Source organism: Gossypium hirsutum, chromosome D08 (assembly GCF_007990345.1).
Source record: "Gossypium hirsutum isolate 1008001.06 chromosome D08, Gossypium_hirsutum_v2.1, whole genome shotgun sequence".
NCBI lineage: Eukaryota > Viridiplantae > Streptophyta > Magnoliopsida > Malvales > Malvaceae > Gossypium > Gossypium hirsutum.
Window position 1 is genome coordinate 59,368,063 of NC_053444.1, and position 24,008 is coordinate 59,392,070.

At 31.5% G+C, this 24,008-nt stretch overlaps 1 protein-coding gene across 1 annotated transcript; it reads left to right on the forward strand.

Annotated features, from left to right (window-relative positions):
• Positions 1-20,290: 20,290 nt before the first annotated feature.
• LOC107931285 (non-specific lipid transfer protein GPI-anchored 7) lies at positions 20,291-21,204 on the forward strand. The gene is made up of 3 exons (XM_016863135.2): positions 20,291-20,725; positions 20,844-20,876; positions 20,958-21,204. Exons 1-3 carry the CDS (start codon positions 20,425-20,427, stop codon positions 21,038-21,040), a joined length of 417 nt encoding a protein of 138 aa, XP_016718624.1. The 5' UTR covers positions 20,291-20,424; the 3' UTR covers positions 21,041-21,204.
• Positions 21,205-24,008: the final 2,804 nt, after the last annotated feature.

Here is a 24,008-nt window from a genome sequence, read left to right on the forward strand (position 1 = left end):
TGGTAAGGTGTCAGCTTATCTTTTGGTCATGTGTTTGAATCTCTGTGCATGCAACTAAGAATTTTCTTTTTGTTTTAAACTCTTTGGGAAAAATCGTATAGGGTAACTAATTAGATTTAGTGGGGATAATGAGTAGTTTTTAATTAGTTAAAAACAAATCTATTTCCCCAAATTTCTCTTCAAAACAACTGTCCATTACTCTTTTTTTGTCACATTATATTTTTCTTCTCCTTTCCCTTTTGTTTCTTTTTTTTTCTTGATTTCATTGGTTTTTGTTAGTCCAACTTCCTGTCGATTCTGTGTCCTTCATCCATACGAGCGGGTTGTGGTGTTGTTAAGGAAGTTTAGTGTAAGTGTTAACGTTTTCTTTTTCCCTCTGTCGATGGTAAGGTTTTTAGTTGTGTTGGTATTGAGTTTACATTCTAGTGCGTTAATGACTTAGTTTTTGACAATTTTTTGCATTCTTATAGGAGAGGAGCGTAGGATGTTAGAAGAACTTCCAGTGAATTAAGTGCTTAGATAAACAGCTTTCCGAGGTAAGTTTTTGAATATCTACTTTGGGGGTTAATTTCTTGTAAGGGAAAGTTATGAATTTAAGTGTTGGATGTTTATCTCTGGGTTGTTAATTGGTACAATTTGATGTCGAATGTAGGATTTCGGGAGTGATCTATTGTGTGGTTGTCCAGAAATAACATCAGATGTGTGAAATCAACCTAAAAACTCGATTAAAGGGTGAAACTGGGCTATCTTTTAAAACTGCCCAGCGCCACACAGCCGTGTGACAGCTCGTCTGATAGGCCGTGTGGGGCACATGGTCGTGTGAAATCATGCAGGCCATATGGGAGAAGCATAAGTTTCAGTAAACAAACATGGGTAAGTGTAGGAGGTATGTTAAATAAGTTTCGATAAGTATAATAATAATGTGTTATGATTTCCTATAAGTAGGTATGTAAGTTAAGCATGACTATTTTGTAAACCATGTGTGTTATAAATATTCTATTATCTGTTCCGGTAAGTTATCCGGTTCGACTATGTAATATGATTTGCTATGATTTGTATAAGTTATGTGTAAGTTACGCTCCATATAATATATGTTTATGTGTGCATTCCATACAACTTATGTGATATGTATGTATGTTAACATGACTTTGCATATGCATTGGGGTGGGTTATGATACGGAGGATGTGTTATGGTAGTAACAAGCAGTTGTTACTACAAATATATGGCGGCTAGATCGCAAATTTCTATATGGTAGCTCAGCTGCATATTGTGAGTGGCACACCACCACATATTGATGTGATTGGACAGATGGACTCTTATAGTCCTATTTGGTATGATTGGCTGGTCGGAGTTGGTGTATAGCGGATGTGGGTAGGATCTGTATATACATTTATTCTAGTCTGATATGATATATGTGTTTTTGGAAATTTGACAATCTGGTCTGATATATGTTTATGAAATTATGATATTCTGATTCGAAATATGTTCCAGAAATATGACATAATGATTTGATATATGTTTTCAGTAATACAATATTCTGATATGATATTTTTATTTTATAAGTAAAAATTTTGTGGTGACATTTACTTATGTGCTTGTTAAATAAAATTTTGCTTATGGGTCGAGTCACACACTGGGCTTCTAGCTCACTTGTTTGTATGGTACATTTCAGGTGAACTTCTGACTTAAGACCGGACGGCATGTACTAACAATGATTGGTCTTTCAAAAATTATGGTTTGATTTATGTTAATTAAGAATGTCGGACATTTGGTTTTGGACTATGTTTTTTAATTTGGTTTTGTTTTTGGGTTTTGAATTGTTCTTTGGTTTTTGGAAGTTTTAACGTAAAACTAAAAAAAATACAAGCTAACAAATTAGAATTCGGTTTTCAAAGCTAAAACAAGCTAAGGACTTTTTGCTGCAAATTTTAAAATGGGTTTTATGAAAATTTGTAACGAATGTTTTAGAATATCCCAATTGGTGAACTGTAGGTTTTCACTTATCAAGATCACGGTTTCCAAATTATCAACTCTAAAATTTTTGCTGCAAAGTTTTATTCAAAATTAAGAGTTTAATAAAGCAAGTGACATAAGTGCAATGATTTAGTAAAATTTAGACTTTAAGTTAGTAATTGATAGATTCACATAAGCGATTTAAAAGTGGCAAGTTTTTCTATCAAAGATTTGTGGCGAATTTTATAAAACTTTGATTTTCGATTTTGTATTGAGCCAAGTTTTGGAAAGTGAAAATTTCTATGTATTATTGTAATTCTCCAGATTTGGCTATAACATCTAGGCCGGGCTTGGGGTGTTACATCGTGAGTATGGCAGAGAAAATCTGTAACGCCCTTAACCCGAATCTGTAGCCAGAACAGGGTTATGGAGCATTATCAGAGTTTACAAATTAATTATCAGACATTTCATTTCATCTAGCATTCATATTTGAAACCAATCAAAATCATACATATTGGCCCAAATTTACACATTAGAAACACATAGGGACTAAGTCAAAAACTCAAAAAAAAAATTCAAAAATATTTAAAGTTTCCAACACTGCAGGGGTCACACGGCCGTGTTTCAGCACGTGTCCATGCCCGTGTGAGTATACCGACTTGGGTCACACGGCCAAGTCACACGCCCCTGTGCTAGGTCGTGTGAGCATTCTGTTTTGTGCAAATTTAAGATACAGGGGATACACGATTGTGTCACCTGGCCATGTGTCATACACTGTTGAGACACACGCCCGGTTCTCTACCCGTGTAGATAAAAATAGGTCATTTTACAAGCCATATTTCTCACTCAATTTTGTGTCTATCTACAATCAACATTACACATATCAACAAGCCATAATTAGACATTCAAAACAAGCCAAAATAAGTGGCTAAACTCAACACACTACATATAAGCCATCTTTAAACAAAATACCTATACATGCCATTATAATCAAAATCAAAACATTCAAAAATACCGATAGAATCGATGGATAGTGTGATATATCTCCGACAAGCTTCCAACCCAATCGAGCTTCCAATAATCTGAAAAGTAGAAGAAAACAAATACATAAGCAATGAATGCTTAGTAATCGTATAAACTTTAATCATAATACTTCTTTTTCAAATATTAAATTTATACTTATCAAGAATAATCTAATATTGCTACCACAATACTCATAAAGTTATATTTAACAACTCAATAAGTGAATAAATCTACAGTATCACTTATACATAACATTCCTAGCATAGTAGGATTTTAAACAACTTTAACTCTTCGAAAATTTCTTTATTTTCATTTGTGTTTCTTTATTTTCCACACTCATTCCATATGCATAACACACAAGTCATAAACATATCATTCAACCATTGATACAAGCTAGTGCATTTAAATATAGACATTTTTCGAATTAATCACATGATAACTCATTTTATAAGAAATTGCATAACTTAAAACTCACCACTCTTTCATGAGCACAAGTATATTTTCATTTGAGCACTTACCCTTTCAACACATCATATAATAAACATATTACCATTTAACCAGTAACTGGCACTTGTCTAAGCGTCAACAACAACACTTGTTAGCATACTTGAACATATTTCATATAAATTCAACATTAATAAACTTATTTTATCAACATACCACACTTGAGTTTATTACTCATCACAACTTACATAATTTCCATGTATCAACATACCAAGATATTGATATATATACATATCATGACTCATATCATTCTCTTACTATTTCTTCATATACAAATATCATCCAAAAACAACTCCTATTATTTTACCATTCGAAGAATGACTTACGGCTATGAGTACATCATTTTTAGAAGCCCGAAGGCTAAATAGAAGCTCATGAGAGCTAAACAGAAAGTAAACACGAAAGTTCGCAACAAGTGTTGAACCTCAGTTTACTTGGGTAATTTGTCGTCAATTCATCCTTTACATTTTTCGTCAATTCATCCTTTACATTCGTAGTGCCATAACCCAGTAATGGTCTTATCATCAAAATGCCATAGCCTAGCTATGGTCTTACATATAAGCACTGCCATGGTCCAACCATGGTCTTACGTTCATAGTGCCATAACCCAGTTATGGTCTTACATATAAACACTGCCATGGTCCAACCACAGTCTTACGTTTATAGTGCCATAACCCAGTTATGGTGTTATCCGTCAATTCATCATTTGCCACAAAACGATTATACTCAATCTCGCGTTCCACTTGTTTTGAACATTTAATTCAATTTCATAATTTAACAATAATTTTATTTTTAGTAATAGATATGAATAAATACATAATACCATTCATCAATTTAATAAATAAACATTAAAATTTAACCATACAAACTTACCTGAATTGAATTGTAATAATTGTAAGAGTTCAAGGACTATTCCACTATTTTTCTTTTTTCACGAGTATCTACGAAATCTTTATCTAAAATATAAAATTATTCATTCATTAGCATATATTTCAGTTCCAATTCATTTCACTATTTATACCCTTCATTTTTTCAAATTTATATAATTACCCCAACTTTTACAACTTTTACAATTTAGTCCTGTAACTAATTAATCTATCAAATCAACTAATTTTCCTCAATTAATAATTTATCCAAATATTCTAGGCTATCAAAAAACCCTTAATAAAATAGAAATTTAATACCAAACCCTAATATTTTAACCATTTTCACAATTTGATCCTAACATCAATGTTTAACAAAATCACTTTATAATATCATCATACAACAAAATTAAAGCTCTAAACCCACTTGATATTAATAATTCCTTTCAATATATTAATTTAGACAATAAAAAAATTCATTTCATGCAATTTGGTCATTTTTGACATTTTTACAAAATTACCCTTAAAATTACTTTTATTCAATTTAGTCCCTCAGCCTAAAACATGCAAATTAGTCATTTTTAATGAAAACCCTTACTAGTTGAATATTCATATATTTTCCTCCTCCTCTCCATTCTACATCCTTAATGTATATAACATGCTTATATGTAATATTATCTATAAGTCTACTATTTACTTATGTTCATATCAAAGTTGTCCACTTGAGTCATAGTCAATAAATTATTTATATCCTAAACTAAAAAAATTCTAAATTAAGATTCACTTGATGTTTTTGAAACTAGACTCAAATATATTTCTACCATAAAATTTTCAGAATTTATAGTTTAGCCAATAAGTACAGTAAAATCTTCAAATTTATCCCTATTCTGCTGTTTGATAGCTTTGACCTTTGATTACTAAAAAATAATTATATCTTAGTACGGGTTTTGGATGATGTTTATGTTTGTTTTTCTTGAAAATAGACTCATCAATAATTTAAAAATATAAATTAAAACCCCTAATTATTTTTTAAAAATTTTTGATGATTTTTCAAAGTCAGAACAGGGAACCCGAAATTAATCTGACCCTGTCTCACAAAAATTCATATATCTCATAATATGAAATTCTTTTACTTACACCGTTTCTTCTATTTAAAACTAGACTCAAAAGGATTTAATTTAATACTTTAATTAACCTCTAATTCAATTTATACAAATTTTGGTGAATTTTCAAAGTCAGACTACGGCTGCTGTCCAAAACTATTTTAGTGTAAAATGTTGATAACCAAATTTATAACACCCTCCTTTCCTTTCTCTACAATATTTCCCATCACTTCCTCTTATTTCCCTTCACTAACATATCAAGAACATAGAATCTTATATAATAAAACTCTACTTTAACATCATTTTCATGCTTTTTCAATAATATCCAACTCAAAAAATATTGAAATCTTGATATTCTTACCTTGTCCTATTGATTTCAATCTTTAACTTGATTTTCTCTCTCCTCTAGCTTCTATTTATTGAATCCAACTTGATATTCTAGCTTCTCATTGTCTCCTTATTATTTTTCTCTATTGATAGCTATGGAATTTTTTTTAATTTCTAAGTGAAAATGGTGAATTTTTGGTAAAATGGCCAAATTGTAAAGAAAGGAAAATTTCTTTCTTCTCTTCTCTTCTCACGTGGGTGCATGGAAAGATGATGAAATTTCTTCATCTTTCTTTCCTTTTATACTAAATAAAATAAAAAAATATCTCATTAAAATATTAATAAAATAATATTTATCTAATTAAATAATTATAAAATATCATCAAAATATCTCTTATATCATCATTGCCTTCTAGAGTTCTCTCTCTTTCTAATTGACCATTTTTGCCCTTTATGATCTTTTAAAATTTCATCCTTGAGTCATCACTTAATTTGGTAAAATTGAAATTTAGTCCCTCATAATTCTTCACCTATTCAATTTGGTCCTAATTCATCCATTTTCCTTAGTTTCTAGATCATTCCACCCTTAAAATATTTGCACTATTGGTCCTTCAATTTTTTCATATTTACACTTTAACCCTTCAAATTTTGAGTATTTACTCTTGGGCAACAAAACTTTTCTCCCTTTTGCAATTTAATCCTTTCTTGAATTAATATGTCATAATATACTTCCCAATGTTGACATAACTCAAAATTTCCCTTTTTGTCACTTTATTTCATTATTTTACTATATCAAGGATACTATCTTACTTTCTTACTGTAGTAATTTTTGGGGTATTACAAGATCGTGTTATTAAAGAGCTAGGAAAGGACTTAAACTATCTATTCTAAAACACATGTACAAATTTGGTAAAAAATTTATTGCTATAAATAACATAACCGCTCGATTTTAAAAAATAATATTTTTTTGTTGTGCAACAAAATCGAATTTTAAATTTAATTTTTCCAACAGACTTTACATATTACCACCTCACCAAAAGAAAAGATATCGCCAATGAGCACATACCACTTGTAAATAATATTGACTTATCATCATGCAAAAAGGGAGATCATTGTAGAACTACAGCTAGTTAGGGAATTGAGTCCAAACACACATGTAGGCAAAATCACATAACTCGACACCTGTCCAAGAAATAGACACACAAATGTGCACGCGTACACACATACATTCGTGCTGGTGACTGGAATTTTATTATGCAACTATACATATCGATCAATTAATAAAGTGATAAGAAAATATAGTTCTCACAATGACCAAATTTTAAGATGTTAAGTAGCAAATATTCAATGTTATCTAATCCAGATCAAGAAAATATATTCTAATTACTATTAAAATTAAACTAAGCAAATTATGGAGATTTTATTAAACTAAAACAATAAAATTTACTAAATTTCTCAATCACTTTCTAAAGACTTGGAACTCTAACTTCCCTTAATCCAATTAATTAATTATCTATCATTCAATTGTTCAATCTATGTAATTACTAACCCGATATTCAATGACATTAATTAGATCCTTTTAGTATCTAGTTAAATTAACCCTCCTTTCCCATTAGTTATATTCCTATGACAGACAAGTTGGGTGAAGTCACTAATAACAAACCTATTAGGTTGATTTGGGCTTCAGGTATATTCCTATCCTAACCACAAATTAACTCGTTTGTCAGCGCTACTAAAATTAATCCTAATCTATTTAGTCTATATTTCTACCTTAATTTTCTCTTCCAAGCAAAATCAATATTTTCAAATTAATGCAACTTGATGACTAAAAAAGCATATTAAATAAACATAAGACTTAATATATAATTAGCAAAGATCGAAACAATCGAAGAGAAAATAAATTAATTAACGAAGAAATAGGATCCATTATTATTCAATGAAAATAGAGTTTACTTCATAATGAGTTGAGTATACCACATAAATAGAGATTCACAACTAACTTGCATCAATAAAAAGTAAAAACAAATAATCTAGAGAGAAACTAGTTAAAGAATTAATATCAAGAGCTCTAGATCTCTTTTTCTTCTTATCTTTGCAAGCTTGAAGTTTTCCTTTGTGTGAAGAATTATTCTTCAGCCTCCAAGTTCAGTTCTTTCTCTTTTCCTCTTTTTTGTTTCTCTTAAATCATGTCACCCTTTTTTTTAGGGTTTGCAATCGCACCGCTCCACCAAGCACAGTAGTTGCAGTGGAGCAAACTTCTTGCTGCCAAAATTTTTAAATTCAAGAGCATGCTTTACTACATTGAATCAAATTCGGTGGAGTAGAAGACTTCTCTTCGCTCCTTTTTACTTTATGCTCCAAGTCTTCTGTAACGCCCCAAATTTAAGTTTTTTATTTTTGCAATGTTTTGTCACTGATTGCTTGTTTGCTGTAATGGCTAAGTGATTTAGGTGTGTTTGGGAGTGTTTGAGAAGCCTGGGTTCAAGTCTTGACTTTTGCAGAGTTTTTAGTTTTGCTCTTAATTGAATCTGGACACTGGCACTTAGGCCTTATAAATATTAGTGTTGGTTTTATATCACAAAAAGAGCATGTGGTCTAGTGGCAAGGTGGCGTGTTGTGTAACTGTGAGGTCTGAGATTCAAGTCCTGGGTTGCGTAATGGAATATTTATTTTGTTGCTTGAGCTGGGTAGGTGGTGGAGTAGGACTAGAATACTGTTGAGTGGAGTTTGAATTGGTCATGGAAAGGGTTGAGGAGGATTTGATGGAGAAAATCAAGGAGGGATAAGGGGAGAGATTTGAGGAGAAAATTTAGGAGTGGGTTGAGATGAGAGTTGTGCCGTTTGGGGAGTTTTCACCTTGGGAATTTCGGCTAGGGGTATGGGTGTGCCGAATTTGGTCTTTGACATTTTGGGTAATCGATGTCTTGCGTTGTTTTCTCTGCTCGTCTCAATTTTTTTCAATTTCGTATTGCAGCTTTTGGTTTTTGGCAAGTTTCTTCTCGGGTTTGCACACTTTCCTATTTCGTTTTCTTTTTCCCCTTCTCTCTGCTGGCCTAATATCCCTTCCTTCTTCCCTATCATTTTTGTTGCTAAACTTTCCTTTCTCTTCTCCCTTTCCATCTCTCTCTTGGCTGAATCCCTTTCCTCTCCTCCTCTTTTTCTTTGACTGAATGTTCTCCTCTCTCTTTCTATATTGATTCTTACCTAGTATTATTTTATTTTTCTTTTGAACTAAGAACTATCTCATTTCTTTGTGTGGGGTTTAGTCGATTGTTATTTCTCTGTTCGATCACTCTCTGCACTGATCTTCTTTTCGCCGCGGTTATTGTTCAAGTGCTGCAAGTATTGCAGATTATCGATAAGTCACGATGCTCCTCGCTTTTTGTTTTAATCTGTTCTTTTTCATTCTTTATCTTTAAGCGAAATACCCTATTGGCCACTAGTTTGCCCGAATTTAGTCTATGAAGGTCATTGTGTGGTGTAGATTATTGTTGCAACGTGTGATTACTTTTGGGTTAGCAGTTTGGAATAGTAGGGTTTCCCTCATACTAGTAAGGTAAAGATGGTGATTTTTTGGATTGTGTCTTGTAAAAAAAGAGAGGGTGTTTTACCCTAACGGTTAAAGGACTGACGTTAAATTATGTTGAATCTAGGTTGGTGTATGTGGAGGTTGCGCTCTTCTAGTAATCAGGTGTGCAATCATTCCCTCTCAACTGCAAATCAGCAAAAGCCGAAAAGCCGAAAAAGACGGCGTTGAGATCATATGAGCGTGCGAACGCTCGTGTGGTAAATCGAACCCATGAAACATGGTGTTGGACGGTAGATGCTCCATAAGCGTTTTCATGGGCTTAGGCCAAAATGGGCAACAAATTATCAAAATAACCCGAACAGGTAAAATGACCAAAATACCCCTGAAGGGTATAATGACCAAAATACCCTCGAAAGGTAAAATAACCAAAATACCCTCAAAGGGTATAATGACCAAAATACCCCCGAAAGGTAATATGACCAAAACACCCTCATAGGGTAAAATGACTGATATACCCTAAGAGTTGGAAAATGTGTATGACCGTTTTGCTCTATGATATATGTACATGACTGTTATTGAATATGACATACTGCATACACATATGATTTATGACATGACATTCTACATGGGGTTGGGATTCTGATATAGGAGAAGTTTATTGTACTGGTGGCTTTGCCACAAATACTGTTACTGGTAGCTTTGTTGCGTTACTGTTACTGGCAGCTCTACTGCACTATTATTACTGGCAGCTTTGCTACGATATTGGTGTGTTGGCAGTACGGAGTGGTGTGTTGGCTGGATTGGGATGGGTTGCATCACTGTATTGTAATGTTTACTATATTGGGCTAAGGCCCATATTGTTACTGTATTGGGCTAAGGCCCACACTGTTACTTTAATGGGCTAAGGCCCATACTATACTAATACTGTATAGGCTCAGGTCCAGATTGATTCTGCATTTTGCATAGTGATTGTTTAGAAGGGGATTACACACTAAGTTTCGTAAACTCACCCTCTCCTTTAACTGTGCAGGTAATCCTCAACCATAGGCGATTCGGAGCTGCGAGGGACTCGAAGAAGGCCACACAATCACTGCTTTTCATATCTGCATTTATTCTGATTTAAATAATAAGTTGGGTTTTGTTTTTTTAATAAGGCCTTTAATTTGGTTTTAAATTTTAATTGGGTTTTCACTTACATATTTTATACTGCTAGTTAGTTGAAAATGGATTTTCAAAATAATTACTGTTTTCAAAGACGGGCTTTAAACGTTAGAGTTTTCAAAATGCTTTCGCATTTTAAATCAACTTAATATAACAAAAAGCAGTTAACAAGGCAAACATATGATTAAGTGTTTTGTTAGATATTAATAAGAGGTTTCCAAAATTAAGAAACAAGTTTGTCAACAAGCCAAATTTTTGAGAAACACTTCAATGTGACACACCAGATACGGCCATAACGTCTAGATCGGGTGTGGGGTGTTACATCTTCTATTCTCCATTCGAGACCTACAATATAAAAAGGAAAATATCAAGTAAACATGAGTTAACTCTAAAAATGATAAAAACAAGCAATATTCAAATAAAATATAATTGATTCAAAAAACTATAACATGCAATAAAAACTAATTTAAATGTTAAAATTAGCTCCTAAAATATTATAAAAACTATATTAAAATAACTCTAAATAAGAGAGTTACCACCTACTTATTAGGAAATAAAGACTCTAAGATCTCTCAAAGCTCTCCACACATACGGACTTTGTGTGAAGTTCCTTTAGCTCTCTTTTCCTCCACCCTTCTACTACTCTATATCAACAAATATAATAATGCCTTGACCTGATTGCAAGGTTGAGGTGAGGGACGAAACCAGAAAATCTTTTTAGGGGGCCGAAGTTAAATTGTAATTTTTACGATGGTAAAAATGTAATTTCAACATTTTAATAGCATCTATCTTTAAAATTTTTAAAGGATTAAATCAAAATTTTATTATTTTTAGGGGGTCAAAGTATAATTTTACCTTTACTATTTTAAAATTTTAAAATTTTCAAATGGCCTAAATGAAAAATTTTCTATTTTAAGAGGAGTCGGGGCCCCTACCAACCTCTGATTTCGCCACTGGTTGAGGTTGTAAGATTTTTAATCCAGAATACCTTAAATTCAAATTTACCTAATTCATTTTAAATTTAAAACAATTCAAAATTTCTTCTAACTAAAATAATTCAACCTCTAAATTAATTTTAGCATGAAGTGGGCCGAATTGAAGGATTGAAGCTTGTGCTGAGATAGGATCCTGGTTAAAGGAGCACAAGTAAACTAGGTCAAAATCAAGTATTAAAACATAAATTATCTAAAAGGATAATTATTGTGAATAGAGTTTCAATCAAATTAACAAGTTATCATATGTTTTTTATATTATATAGCAAAAAAAACATAATTATTTTTCTATCTCTGATCGCCCCAATACAACATGCAGTCATTCGGGCAACTATGGATTTTGGTGTACCCAAGGCCTAAATCTTTTATCATTTTCTTCATATCTTTGCATGATTGAGAGATTTTTTTCAAACGGAAACATATCTCTCAAAAACTCTAACAGCATTGTTAAAGAGTTCCCGGTCCACCCTCCCAAACATTTTAACTGAAAAAGACGAATACAGAAAGACATTTTTGAGAATTTTGATCCCTCATACAGTTCTTCATTCATGTCATTAAGTAGCGCGTAGAACTTCGCCGCTTCTCCATTCGGCTCTTCATGAGGTACACTTCTTCCCTGTTTGGTAAAAGTATTTCCACCGAGATTACAATCATCAGATGCAACAAAGTCGGCTGGGAACGACTGCAAACCATGATTATGCATATTAAATGCATCCCGCAACATCCCTTCCATGTCATCCCCTCTTAAAGACTGATGGTAAGCATTACCATCATAAGATACATCCATCCTTGAAGAGGAAGTACTAGGCGGGCATTCTCCATGAAAAAGCCATTGTTTATAACCCCGAACAAAACCATCAACAATTAGATGCTCGTATACAACTTCACGATAATGCCAGTTTATGTTCACACACTTCTTACATGGGCAAAGAATCATGTTCTCTTGGCTTGCATATTGAAATGCAAAATTTAGAAAAGTCTGTACTCCATTTCGATAACCGTCGCTTACCCTTGACAAATTCATCCAAGAGCGATCCATTTCTTAATTATGTATGTCTGACATTGACAATAAATTGCACGGGTTTAGGATTTAGGAATAAGTGTAATTAAGGTATGTAAGTTATTATTTAAGTTAAGGTATAGTATACATCACGGTAACTTATATAAGTTATGCATTTAACTTATTTGAGTTCCACCACATAAGGGATATTTATGTAAGTTATGTAAGTTATGTATTAAGTAAATTATGTAAGTTATGTATTATGTAAATTATGTAAGTTATGTATTAAGTAGGTTATGTAAGTTATGTCTTATGTAAGTTATGTAAGTTAAGGTATAGTATATATCACGGTAACTTATATAAGTTATGTATTTAACTTATTTGAGTTCCACCACATAAGGGATATTTATGTAAGTTATGTATTAAGTAAATTATGTAAGTTATATATTATGTAAGTTATATATTATGTAAATTATGTAAGTTATGTATTAAGTAGGTTATGTAAGTTATGTCTTACGTAAGTTATGTAAGTTTTTGTTTTTGTGTATTATGTAACTTTTTTTAATTTATGTAGGTTGTGTATTGTTATATAAGTTAGTATGTAGGTTATTATGTAAGTCATTATGTTGGTTATGTAAGTTGTGATATGATTAATATTTATGTATGTAAGTTATGATATGATTGATAAATTTAAGTTATATAAGTTATGTATTATCACGTAAGTTATTATGTAGGATATTATGTAAGTTAGGATATTATGTAGGATATATAATTTTAAAATTATATGGATTAAAACTATATATAAATATTAATAAGTTATGTAAGTTATGTATTATAAATTTAAATTTTGTAAATTATGAATTATGTAAATTATGTAAAATACGTAAGTTATGAAATTTGAACTTTAAAAAAATTAAATATTTTAAAAAATTCGTGATTAGAATAAAATAAAATATTTAAAATATAACTTTAAATACAATTTATTTAATTAGGTAAATTAAAAATAAAAGAGAATAAACCAAAATATATTTTTCCTAATTAAAATAGCATAAAATAAAATAAAAAGAAACTGAAAAAGGAAAACATATAAATATTTTAATAGCTTGGACCAATTTATTTATCCATGTTAATATTAGTTACACATTTAAAATGGGATTTTGGAAATGAATTACTTGAGAAATGGAAGAAGATTTAAACAGGGTATCATAATTGATATGAATGAAAGTTAAATGTGAAAAGAAATTAGATTGGAAAATGATACTGTCAATTTTATACAATTATGTAATTTAATTATTTATTTTATTTGGGTCCTACGAATCCTATGCAGTAACTGATGCTGTAATTAACGGCAATGGTGATGGTAGGACACATGAAAACATTATATTTAGATTCCTTTAGTAAAAGTATCATCAATTAGTCCCTATACATTAATATACAAAATCTATACAAAATCAAATCAAATATTCCACATTATACTACTGTCTAAATTTGCTCCATTATCTGAGACATTTTTTAAAAAAATATTTATGGATTTGGGTGAATTAATTAAATGTGCATTTTTTCCTTAAATAAATTAAATAGAGACATTTAGAATAGATGAAAGATTTTTAATTAAAAAAGAAGCGCCAGCAGCAGCATGCACCACCATAATACCACCATATCAATTAGTCCCAATATTTGAAAGGAAATCCAGCAATTAAATCTATACATAATTGGAGCCCCAAAAGATTAAATTTTCAGAAATCATCATGATAAAACTATTATTGATTAGAATTTTGAACTAGAAGGTACCTTAATAATTTCAACAACCTGGTCTACTCCACTCTCACTAGCAAACAGAGGCTGCAGTCAGAAAAATGGTATTTGTTAAGTAATTTAAAGGGAAAATGCATATAAATAAGCAAATAAATTTTGCAACGAATCATGTACTTGCCCAAGCAATATTAATTCAGGTGTATTCGGTTGTTAATTCAGGTGCACCAAATATTAATTCAGTTGCTCGATAGTACCTAGAACAGATGTAAGATTATAAGATTAGGACCAAATATTATGTAAGTCAGTTGAACCAAATATAAAAACTTTATCAATATCACTACCATATATTAATTCGAAGATTAAATGGCAGCTTCAGTTGAACCAATATAGTTGCAGGAGGAGCAGGAAGCAGTAACTGATTAAATGCAGCAGAGGGCTGCCGACAATTCCACAAGTCAGAATATATACAAGAATAAAAATAATATAGAGGATAAAACTTAGTCAAATCTAAGGGTAGAAAACTACTAAGATAAAACTTTGGCTTTAGCATATGAACCAAAATAGTATTTGTTTTCGTTAGTTCAGTGCATCAACAACTGCAACTTCAATAATAATTCCCATTAACATATAAAATAGACATACATACGAATGGCTCTAGTTTTATGATATACTTAGACCTACACATGTTAAATAACAATAACAAATAACAAATAACAATAACAATAACAATGAGAAATAACAATAACAAATAAACAGTTCTACGATTTCCAAAATACAAAATACAATTAGAATATATAAACAGAAGTTTTTAAAAGATGGAATCCAAATTCATAGTTTATCATTATGGAAACCCAAAGCCGCACTCCTGCAGTAACTGTTGACTGTTCTTTTTTATAAATAGAACCAACAATTTCCTTAAACATCAGCAAAATAATTACATTAAAGCAGAAAGCAAGGCACCATGCTCTCACTACTTGAACCTTTCTTATTTGTCATTTTACCAAAAATTAAATATAAAAAGGGTGACTTTTGTCCTCAAATGCTTATAAGTGTTTCTAAGGTGTTTTTAAAATTAAAAAAATCAAATTACAATTCAATTTTTAAGTCGTAACAGTATTAGGTTTTTGATAAAATTTACTCAAAATTGATCTACGTCTTAACCTGCTCTAAAGCTATAATATTAGATGAACTATATTTTTCAATACAATAAAAATAAACTTTTAATATGAAAGGATTGTTGTAGATAATAATTTAATTAAGTACAACATTCAACTAATTAACTGCAACCAATATTTATAACAGAGAAGGGATTATTATAATGATAATACTAATTCAACAAAAAATTTAATTTAAAATTCTATACTACCAGGAAAAAGAAGGAAGAACACTTACACCCCAAAATCGAGAATACGCAAGGGGTCGAATTCTCTTGCAGGAACCAGAATAGAGTAACGGCGTTGTTCCTGTCTTGTATGCGACGCAGTTCCAACACCTTCGGGTTAAAGAATCGAGCTTTACGGCGGATTGGGAGCTTCAATTTTGAAAGGAAATAGTTTCAGTTTGGGAGAAAATGGAAGTAGCATGGACGAACCGGATAAGAAACAATGGGATTTGGGAAATTGGGGGTTTGGATCACAATGGGATTGCAAGTTTCGGGATTGGGAAAAAATTTGGGGAAGAATAACCTAGGGAAATTTAGGGAAAACAGCGAAAGGAAATTGGGGAACTGCAGTCGATCGGGGAAATCTCACACGGGGGAAAGTAAAGGAATTCGGGGTTAATAAAACGACGCCGTTTAGGTTAGTTTAATTAAATTTTGTGGCGTTTCTTAATAAGCGCCACTAAAGCATAGGAAAAAACGGCACCGTTTAGAAAACTATTAAAACCTATTTGTGGCATTTTCTGCTAAAGCGCCACTAAAGCATAGTCCTTTTACGGCGTTTTACAAAAAACGCTACTAAAATTTTGCATCAAAACGTACCGTTTCGCTGTATCAAGCACAAATTTTGGGACGCAATATAAAAAAACGCCACTAATTTCTATCCTTTTGCGGCGTTTTGTAAAAACGCCACTAAGAACACAGATCAAAACGCAGTGTTTTGCCATTTCTGAAACAAAGTTGCGGCGTTTTTTATAAACGCCACTAGTAACAAAAAAATAAAGCGTCTTCGTTTTGCATACTGTGACATATTTGTGGCGTTTTTTACTAAAACGCCACTAATGCATAAACACAAAAATAAAATCAATTCCACATGTCATTTTTTATAAACACTAAAATAAAATTATTTCTAAAAAAGGGAAATTATAAAAATACGTATATAAATTGGTTTTTCTGTAGAAATTCAAGTAATTCCTTGTGAAATCTAAAAATTTCTCATTTTACTGGAAAAACTAAAAGTAATCCCAAGAAAGGAAAAGAAATAAAAATGTTTTTCATTTTAAACTTAAACTAGATTCATCCCTATTAAATTATTATTTTTCATTTCATTTTTATATTATAAAAGTATACATATATAAATACAAAACAACTTTTAAAATTACTCTCCATATATTCAAACAAGCAGTGAACTTTCAAAATCGGGGAAATCTGACATGGAGGAAACTAAATGAAATTCGGGGTTAATAAAACGACACCGTTTATGTTAGTTTTAATTAAATTTTGTGGCGTTTCTTAATAAGCGCCACTAAAAGCATAGGAAAAAACGGCACCGTTTGAGAAACTATTAAAACCTATTTGTGGCATTTTCTGCTAAAGCGCCACTAAAGCATAGTCCTTTTACGGCATTTTACAAAAAACGCCACTAAAATTTTGCATCAAAACGTACCGTTTTGCAGTATCAGGCACAAATTTTGTGGCGCAATTTAAAAAAACGCCACTAATTTCTATCCTTTTGCGGCGTTTGGTAGAAAACGCCACTAAGAATACAGATCAAAACGCAACGTTTTGCCATTTCTGAAACAAAATTGTGGCGTTTTTTATAAACGCCACTAGAAACACAAAATAAAACGTCATCGTTTTGTATACTGTGACATATTTGTGGCATTTTTTACTAAAACGTCACTAATGCATAAACACTAAAATAAAATGAATTTTTGTCATTTTTTATAAACCTTAAACCGTTAGAGCCATAAACAATAAGACACTAACAATTAAAAACAATACCATAAACCAAACCCTAAATCGTAAACCCTAAATCCAAATAACAAACATTAACCACTGAACGTAAAATACTAAACATTAAATGTACCCTAGCTAACACCCTAAACTTTAAACCATAAATATATATTATAAGTTACAATTAAAAGTAATTAAAAAGAATCTTATTGCTTGTTTGAACCCTAAAATAACTTTATATTTTTTATCAAAATCCCTAACCCTTAAACCCTAATACCCTAACCGACCCTTAAAACCATAATTAAACACTAAGACTCTGACTATAAAAACTAAACTCCAAACAACAAACTTTAAAACACTAAATCACAAACCCAATATAACAAACCCCAAACCATAAACTTAAAATTATAGTAAACATTAAACCTTAAACTATAAAACCCTTAAACTACATACTATAGTCCTTAAACCACCAATTAAACCCTAAACCCCAAAATTTTTAATCAATATTAAGTACTGCTTCCACAATTTTTTATAAACATATATAACCTTTTACATTAATATATATATCTATGTATATACATGTACATCATGCTTATAAACATATATAAGCTTTTAGTACATTAACATATTTTTTTGAAATTTTTAGGGGTTTAGGGTTAAAGGGTTTTGAGAAAGCCATATGGCCGGCGTCGATTTTAACAGCTTAATGGTAACTTAAATGAAAACTTCTAATTTTAATTAATATAAATAAATCAATTAAATAATAAATAGGTAAATAATTTTTTGCGGCGCTTTTTAAAAAATGCCACTAAATGAAGAGCATTAGCGGCACATAAATAAAAACGCCGCTAAAGCCCAGAACATTAGCAGCGGTTCCATAAAATCGCCGCTAAAGCCTCCGAAAAGTCAGGCGTCGTTTGGTTTCAATTTTTGCGGCGTTTTTTTGAAAAACACCACTAATTATATTTTTTTGCGGCGTTTTATCTAAAGTGCCGTTAATTCTCAATTTTTAGCGGCGTTTTCTCTCTAAACACCGCAAAATGTGCCGCTAAAAGCCTATTTTAGTGTAGTGACAATTCTAAACTAAAAAGCCTATTCATTTCACTATTCTATCTATGTAGCCCAATACTTTATGCGCCTAATTTTCAGCCTTGAATTATTACTTAAGAAAGGGAGCCTTGCTGTGAGAGTAAATATGGTTGGTAATCACCCATTTAGGATCAACTAAACAATAATGTAGGTAAGAAAACCACACCTTTCCTTCCAAATTAGGTATCATAAAAGGAAATCATGTCATTTGCAACATTTCAACCCAATTAATTTCTACTATTGTTCTTAAAAATGGCATCTCTCAAATTTTAGTTTATTTATGATTCTTTCATTATTCGACTATTTTTAAAAAAAATACAGAATAATAAAATCTTTCTTCAACATGATTATCCTATGTATTAAAAATAGATTTTTCTTAGATTTTTATATTCATTTTACGATTTACAAATCTAAGGTTTATAGTTGTTTCTTTGAACAATATCAAGGTTTGAATAATAATGCTATTTAAATTTTCTCATTAAAAGTGTAATGTATCAATGAAGTTTTCATTTCAAATCCAATACATCTTTAGACTATATTTTAAAAAAATAAAAATTAATTAAAAAAGACACCTATTATATCCTTAAGTTATTAAGGAATTGTTTCAAGTATAATTATAAATACAATTACAAAAAAAAATACATGTGAAAACAATTATAATTAGAATGAATTCAACCGAAAGTATACTCAAACTGAAATTCTGAATATAATCAACTAAAAGTTATTGTGGTAGATTTAGAATAAATCCAAAGAATAATCATGCATACTAAAACTTGAATTTAATTCTTCCTAATACTAAAATTAATGTTTTTAAAATCAGATTAGTGATTGAATCGATTAGACCACCAAATTTTTATTTAATTGATTATTAAAAATAAAATAAAATTTAATTCAATAAATCTAATCAACTAAATCTATCGATATGTTCAACCGATTGAACTAGTCTAATTTCTTATTTCGTACAGATATTTCGACCAATTCAATACTCAATGAGTAGAACCAACTAATCTCATTTAATTATAAAAACAACGCCTAAAACCTCTTAACTATGTTATTAAAACTTTAATCTTACTTGTAGGAATTAAAAAACTTGGTCCAGGCTAACTGTCTAATCCTTCCATCATATACTTGTCAAAGTGGATTTGACTTGATGTGTTATTTACAGGCAGTAGGCAATCATCCAAACGAAATAAATACCGTGTTTCTTTACTTTAGGAATAAGACATTCGATTAAATTAAAAATATAACACTACTAGTAGTTTGGAAGATATAAATTTTGTATTGAATTAGTTAGATTATGGCAAGAAAATTTAATAAATATAATAAAAAGTTTATATACCGATCAAATTAATTTTTATTAAAATAATAAAATTAAAAATTTATTATAAAAATACTTTTAAAATAATATAATTTATTTATATATATAAGTGTTTAATCATTTATCAATTGAATTGTTATCGGGATGACTTACCATTGTAGATATAGCTATAGATATTACTAGAAATCCTCTCAAGTCTTAACAGTTGGACTTTGATGCTAAAAATATTATAGAGGCTATTGTACTAGAAGTTTGATTGCATTTTGTTCTGTTTATTAAAAAAATTGATAAATTTATCTTTGTTTATTAGATCATAAAACAAATTAGTTATCTTTTTTGAGAAAATTTTCATTCATTTTTACATAACCAGATAATTACATGTGGTGTGCCATGTGTTTACAGGACCAATTTTTAATAGTAAAAATAGATAAAAATTTTAACAAAAAGACTAATTTACTTTTTAATCTATCATATAGGAATTAATTTACCTATTTTTTAATAAAAAAATATATAATCTAACTCTTAATATAATGACCTTCATGACAATTTTACGAGACCATGATGTCTTGCTTCCCCAAAATATGGGAAATAGAGGAAGGGAAGGCCAGCTTAACCTAAGTACTAGTATTTAAGCAAGAAAACCTAGACCCCAGGGAAAAGCTAACACGTAATTGAACTGAAATTCACAATCATGGCTAAGTTTTTTATCATGGCGGTTCTTGTGATTTTGGGGACGATGGTAACCTCAGCTTATGCGCAAGCAAGTTGTGCGCAGAACCTTGTGTCCTGTTATCCTTACCTGAACAACGCCACGGCCAAACCTGAAGACGACTGCTGTAACCCGATCAGACAAACCGTCGCCAAAGATCTTCCTTGCCTTTGCAACCTCTATAACGACCCTAATACACTTGCTTCCTTCAACGTCACTGTCCCGGAAGCCCTCAGGATCTCTCGTGAATGCGGAGTCAGTACTGATCTCAGCGCTTGCAACGGTATGTGAATGTCTCTACCTATCTGCCAATATTATTCAATCTTTGATTAATTTGTTATACTGGAATTCTCTTATATTTCGTTTAATAGAGACTAATGATATTTGTTTTTCCTGTTAAGCCACTTCTCCCACCTCTGCTCCATCCCCGCCAGGTAAAAGAAAAAAATAAAAGATAGCATGAATTTTAGCGCTTACTGTTTCAACCTTAATATATTGTTGCTAAAATTTTATAGGACAATCTGGAGGTGCTGACAGGATAGTATTGACTGGAGTTATCACCTTATTCTTAGTATTGGTCTCTATAACACTGTATTAAAAGTCATATTTCTTTATTTGGAATAGTTCCGTGAGTTTGAATATCTCTAGAGGTTTTTAACTGTTTGCTTGTAATTTAATTGCTTGATGTAATATATGTGGTTGGCCAGTGTTTCTACTTTCTATCACAAACCCTTTTATAAACTCATCTTGTTGGTTGGTTAAGCCATCAGACTGAATCTTACTCTATTAAAGGACACAAATATACAAGGTTCAGTTTTTATTTTTTATTGGAAGAAGATGTTGAAGCTTTAACTGAGCATGTCATTAACAAACTCTTTTATGAATTATTTAAAATCCGTTTAAATTTTTTTTATTGTTGAATTAATAATACTATTATTTATGTTTTTATTTTATTTATAAGTTATATTTGATTCTTTTATATTAAAAATAATAAAATTTTATTTATTTGTAAATTTGTTCGGTTATATGTTAATATTCTTTTAGCATTTGCAACCATATTTATTTAATTTTTCACGAATATATTATCTACTAAGACTATAATAGCCCAAAGATTGCATTGATTTGAAGTGTTAGCTGAAATTCCAAGGCTCAAACCGTACACAATCCCTTTCGCTTCCTTTATTGAAAAATGAATTGTACACATTCATTTAATTTTTTCAAATGATTTAATTTATTATTAAAAATAGATAAATAAACATCAACAAAAATCTAATTGTAAGTGTACCAATAATGGTGGGTTTTACTTCGTTCATTGGGCTTTGGTTACTAGATAGCCTCTTTCTTCTTTTGCAAATCACTTTTGAGATTGAAGTATCAAAATAGCAAATAACTCATAATAATTTAAAAAAAAAAAAAGCTAAACTAAATTGGAGCCAGCAGGCTCTCTTCATACACCCAATTTAACATGAGTCAGTTGAGAATTACCCGAATTAAGGTATTAAAAAATGCGGAACAAAGACATAATCATGAGGATGTGCTTGGGAGAACGCTACCCTAGCAAGGTGATGAGCAACCTTTTCAGCTCTCCTACTAATTCAACAGAAAGATATATCATGTAAGTCACGACGCAACGAAGCACAATCATTAAAAAGAAGATTAAATTCAACAGAAAGATATATCATGTAAGTCACGACGCAACGAAGCACAATCATTAAAAAGAAGATTAAATTCAAAAATACCATGATTATCAGAGTTCAATGCACTACAAGTTTCAAGGCAATCAGTCTACAATATTACCTTGCTCATTCACAACGACTTAAAGAGAAGAGCCTCTCGAATAGCCATAACCTCGTCCACTGTCGTCCGAGCCACAACAGGTAGATGGCTAATGACTGCACGGATGAAAGCACCTTCCTTGTCCCTAACAACCAGTTCGTAGCCGACATGTTGCCTGTCTTCGCTAAAAGCAGTGTCAACATCACACTTGACGTAGCCAACTTGTGGTCGAGACCAGCTAATAACGCCACTAGCAACAACTTGAGCAGTAGTAGGCCGCACTTGCTGGTATGTCGATCGCGCAGCAGCCCAATTTTTCCCGAAGCGAACAGCAAAAACCATAACTAAAGCCATGGTAGATGTGTCTCCACACGATAGGAACCAATTACTGAAATAACAGAGAGACCAAGTAGTGACAGACACTCTACTAAATAAAGTAGTATCAGCACCAAATAGAAGCGAGAATAGCCAATTAGAAAAAAGAGAAAGAATTGCAATAGCAGATAACAACCACACCTAAACCGCGAAAGCACAACCAAAAGTACATGGTCGATATCCTCAACCTATCTACAACCGAGGCAGTCAATCGACACCGCGTAACCCCTGTTAATAAGCTCACAACGTGTTGGAAGAAAGTTACGAAGACAACGCCATAAAAGATCTTTTACCTTTGGTGGAACATCAGCATTCCAAAGAGACAACCAAGGGGAAAACACACCCTCGACCAAGCCTTAGTCCTAACCTCATTGATCATCCCAGAGCAAGTAACATACCAATAAATTGTCCATACCATCAAGAGGTGTAGAAGTGATATAAAAATTCAAGTCGCCATCGAGCCATGGGTGATTGTAAACCGAAACTGTACGTCTATCCCCAATTTGCCAACAAAACTCTCTTTTCAACATACTTGGTCGCACAAATGCTTCTTCAAATAAAAGATGGGTTAGCACTCGCGGAATCATTAAAGAACTTACCTCTCGAAAAATATCTAGCTTTGAAGAGACGACTTAAAAGTGAGTCTGGATTGGAAAGAATCCTCCAACCTTGTTTGCCAAGTATAGCTAAATTGAAACAATGGAGATCCCGAAAGCCCATACCACAAAACTTTTTAGTAGTACATAATTTTATCCTATGATGCCCAATAAAATCGAGCCGAATTACCAGTGTTGGAGCCCCACCAATACAAGTTTATAAGTCACTGTAACCCGAGACAAGTATAAATAGGAAGAAGAAAAATGCTCATACAATACACCGAGAGCACCTGAGCAATTGTTTTAAACACAATCTCATTTCCTGGCCGAGATAAAAATCTATTTTTCCAATTAAAAATATGCTTGTAGAGTCAATCCCAAAAAAAATTGAACACCTTTTTATTATGACCGCTAAGCGATTGGAGACACAAATAACATCCCTGGTCAATTAAAACACTTACTCCCAAAATCGAATGTACCATAGCCTTATTCGTCGAAGGTGTATTCGAACTAAATAACATGTCAAACTTCTGAAAGTTCACTGCTTGCCTTGATGCAACCTCATAGGTGGTTAAAATATTCTTCACAACTAGACACTCAGATTTCTTTGCATGGAAGAAGAATAAGCCATCACCAACAAACAAGAAATGGGAAACATTTGGGCTATTTCGACAGACAGCAATACCATGTAACGCGCCACACTGTTCTGCTTATCGAAACAAATAACTTAAAACTTTAACACACATAATGAACAAGTGATGAGACAATGGGTCATCCTGATTAATGCCACAATACAATATAAGCAGACCAAAATCCTCA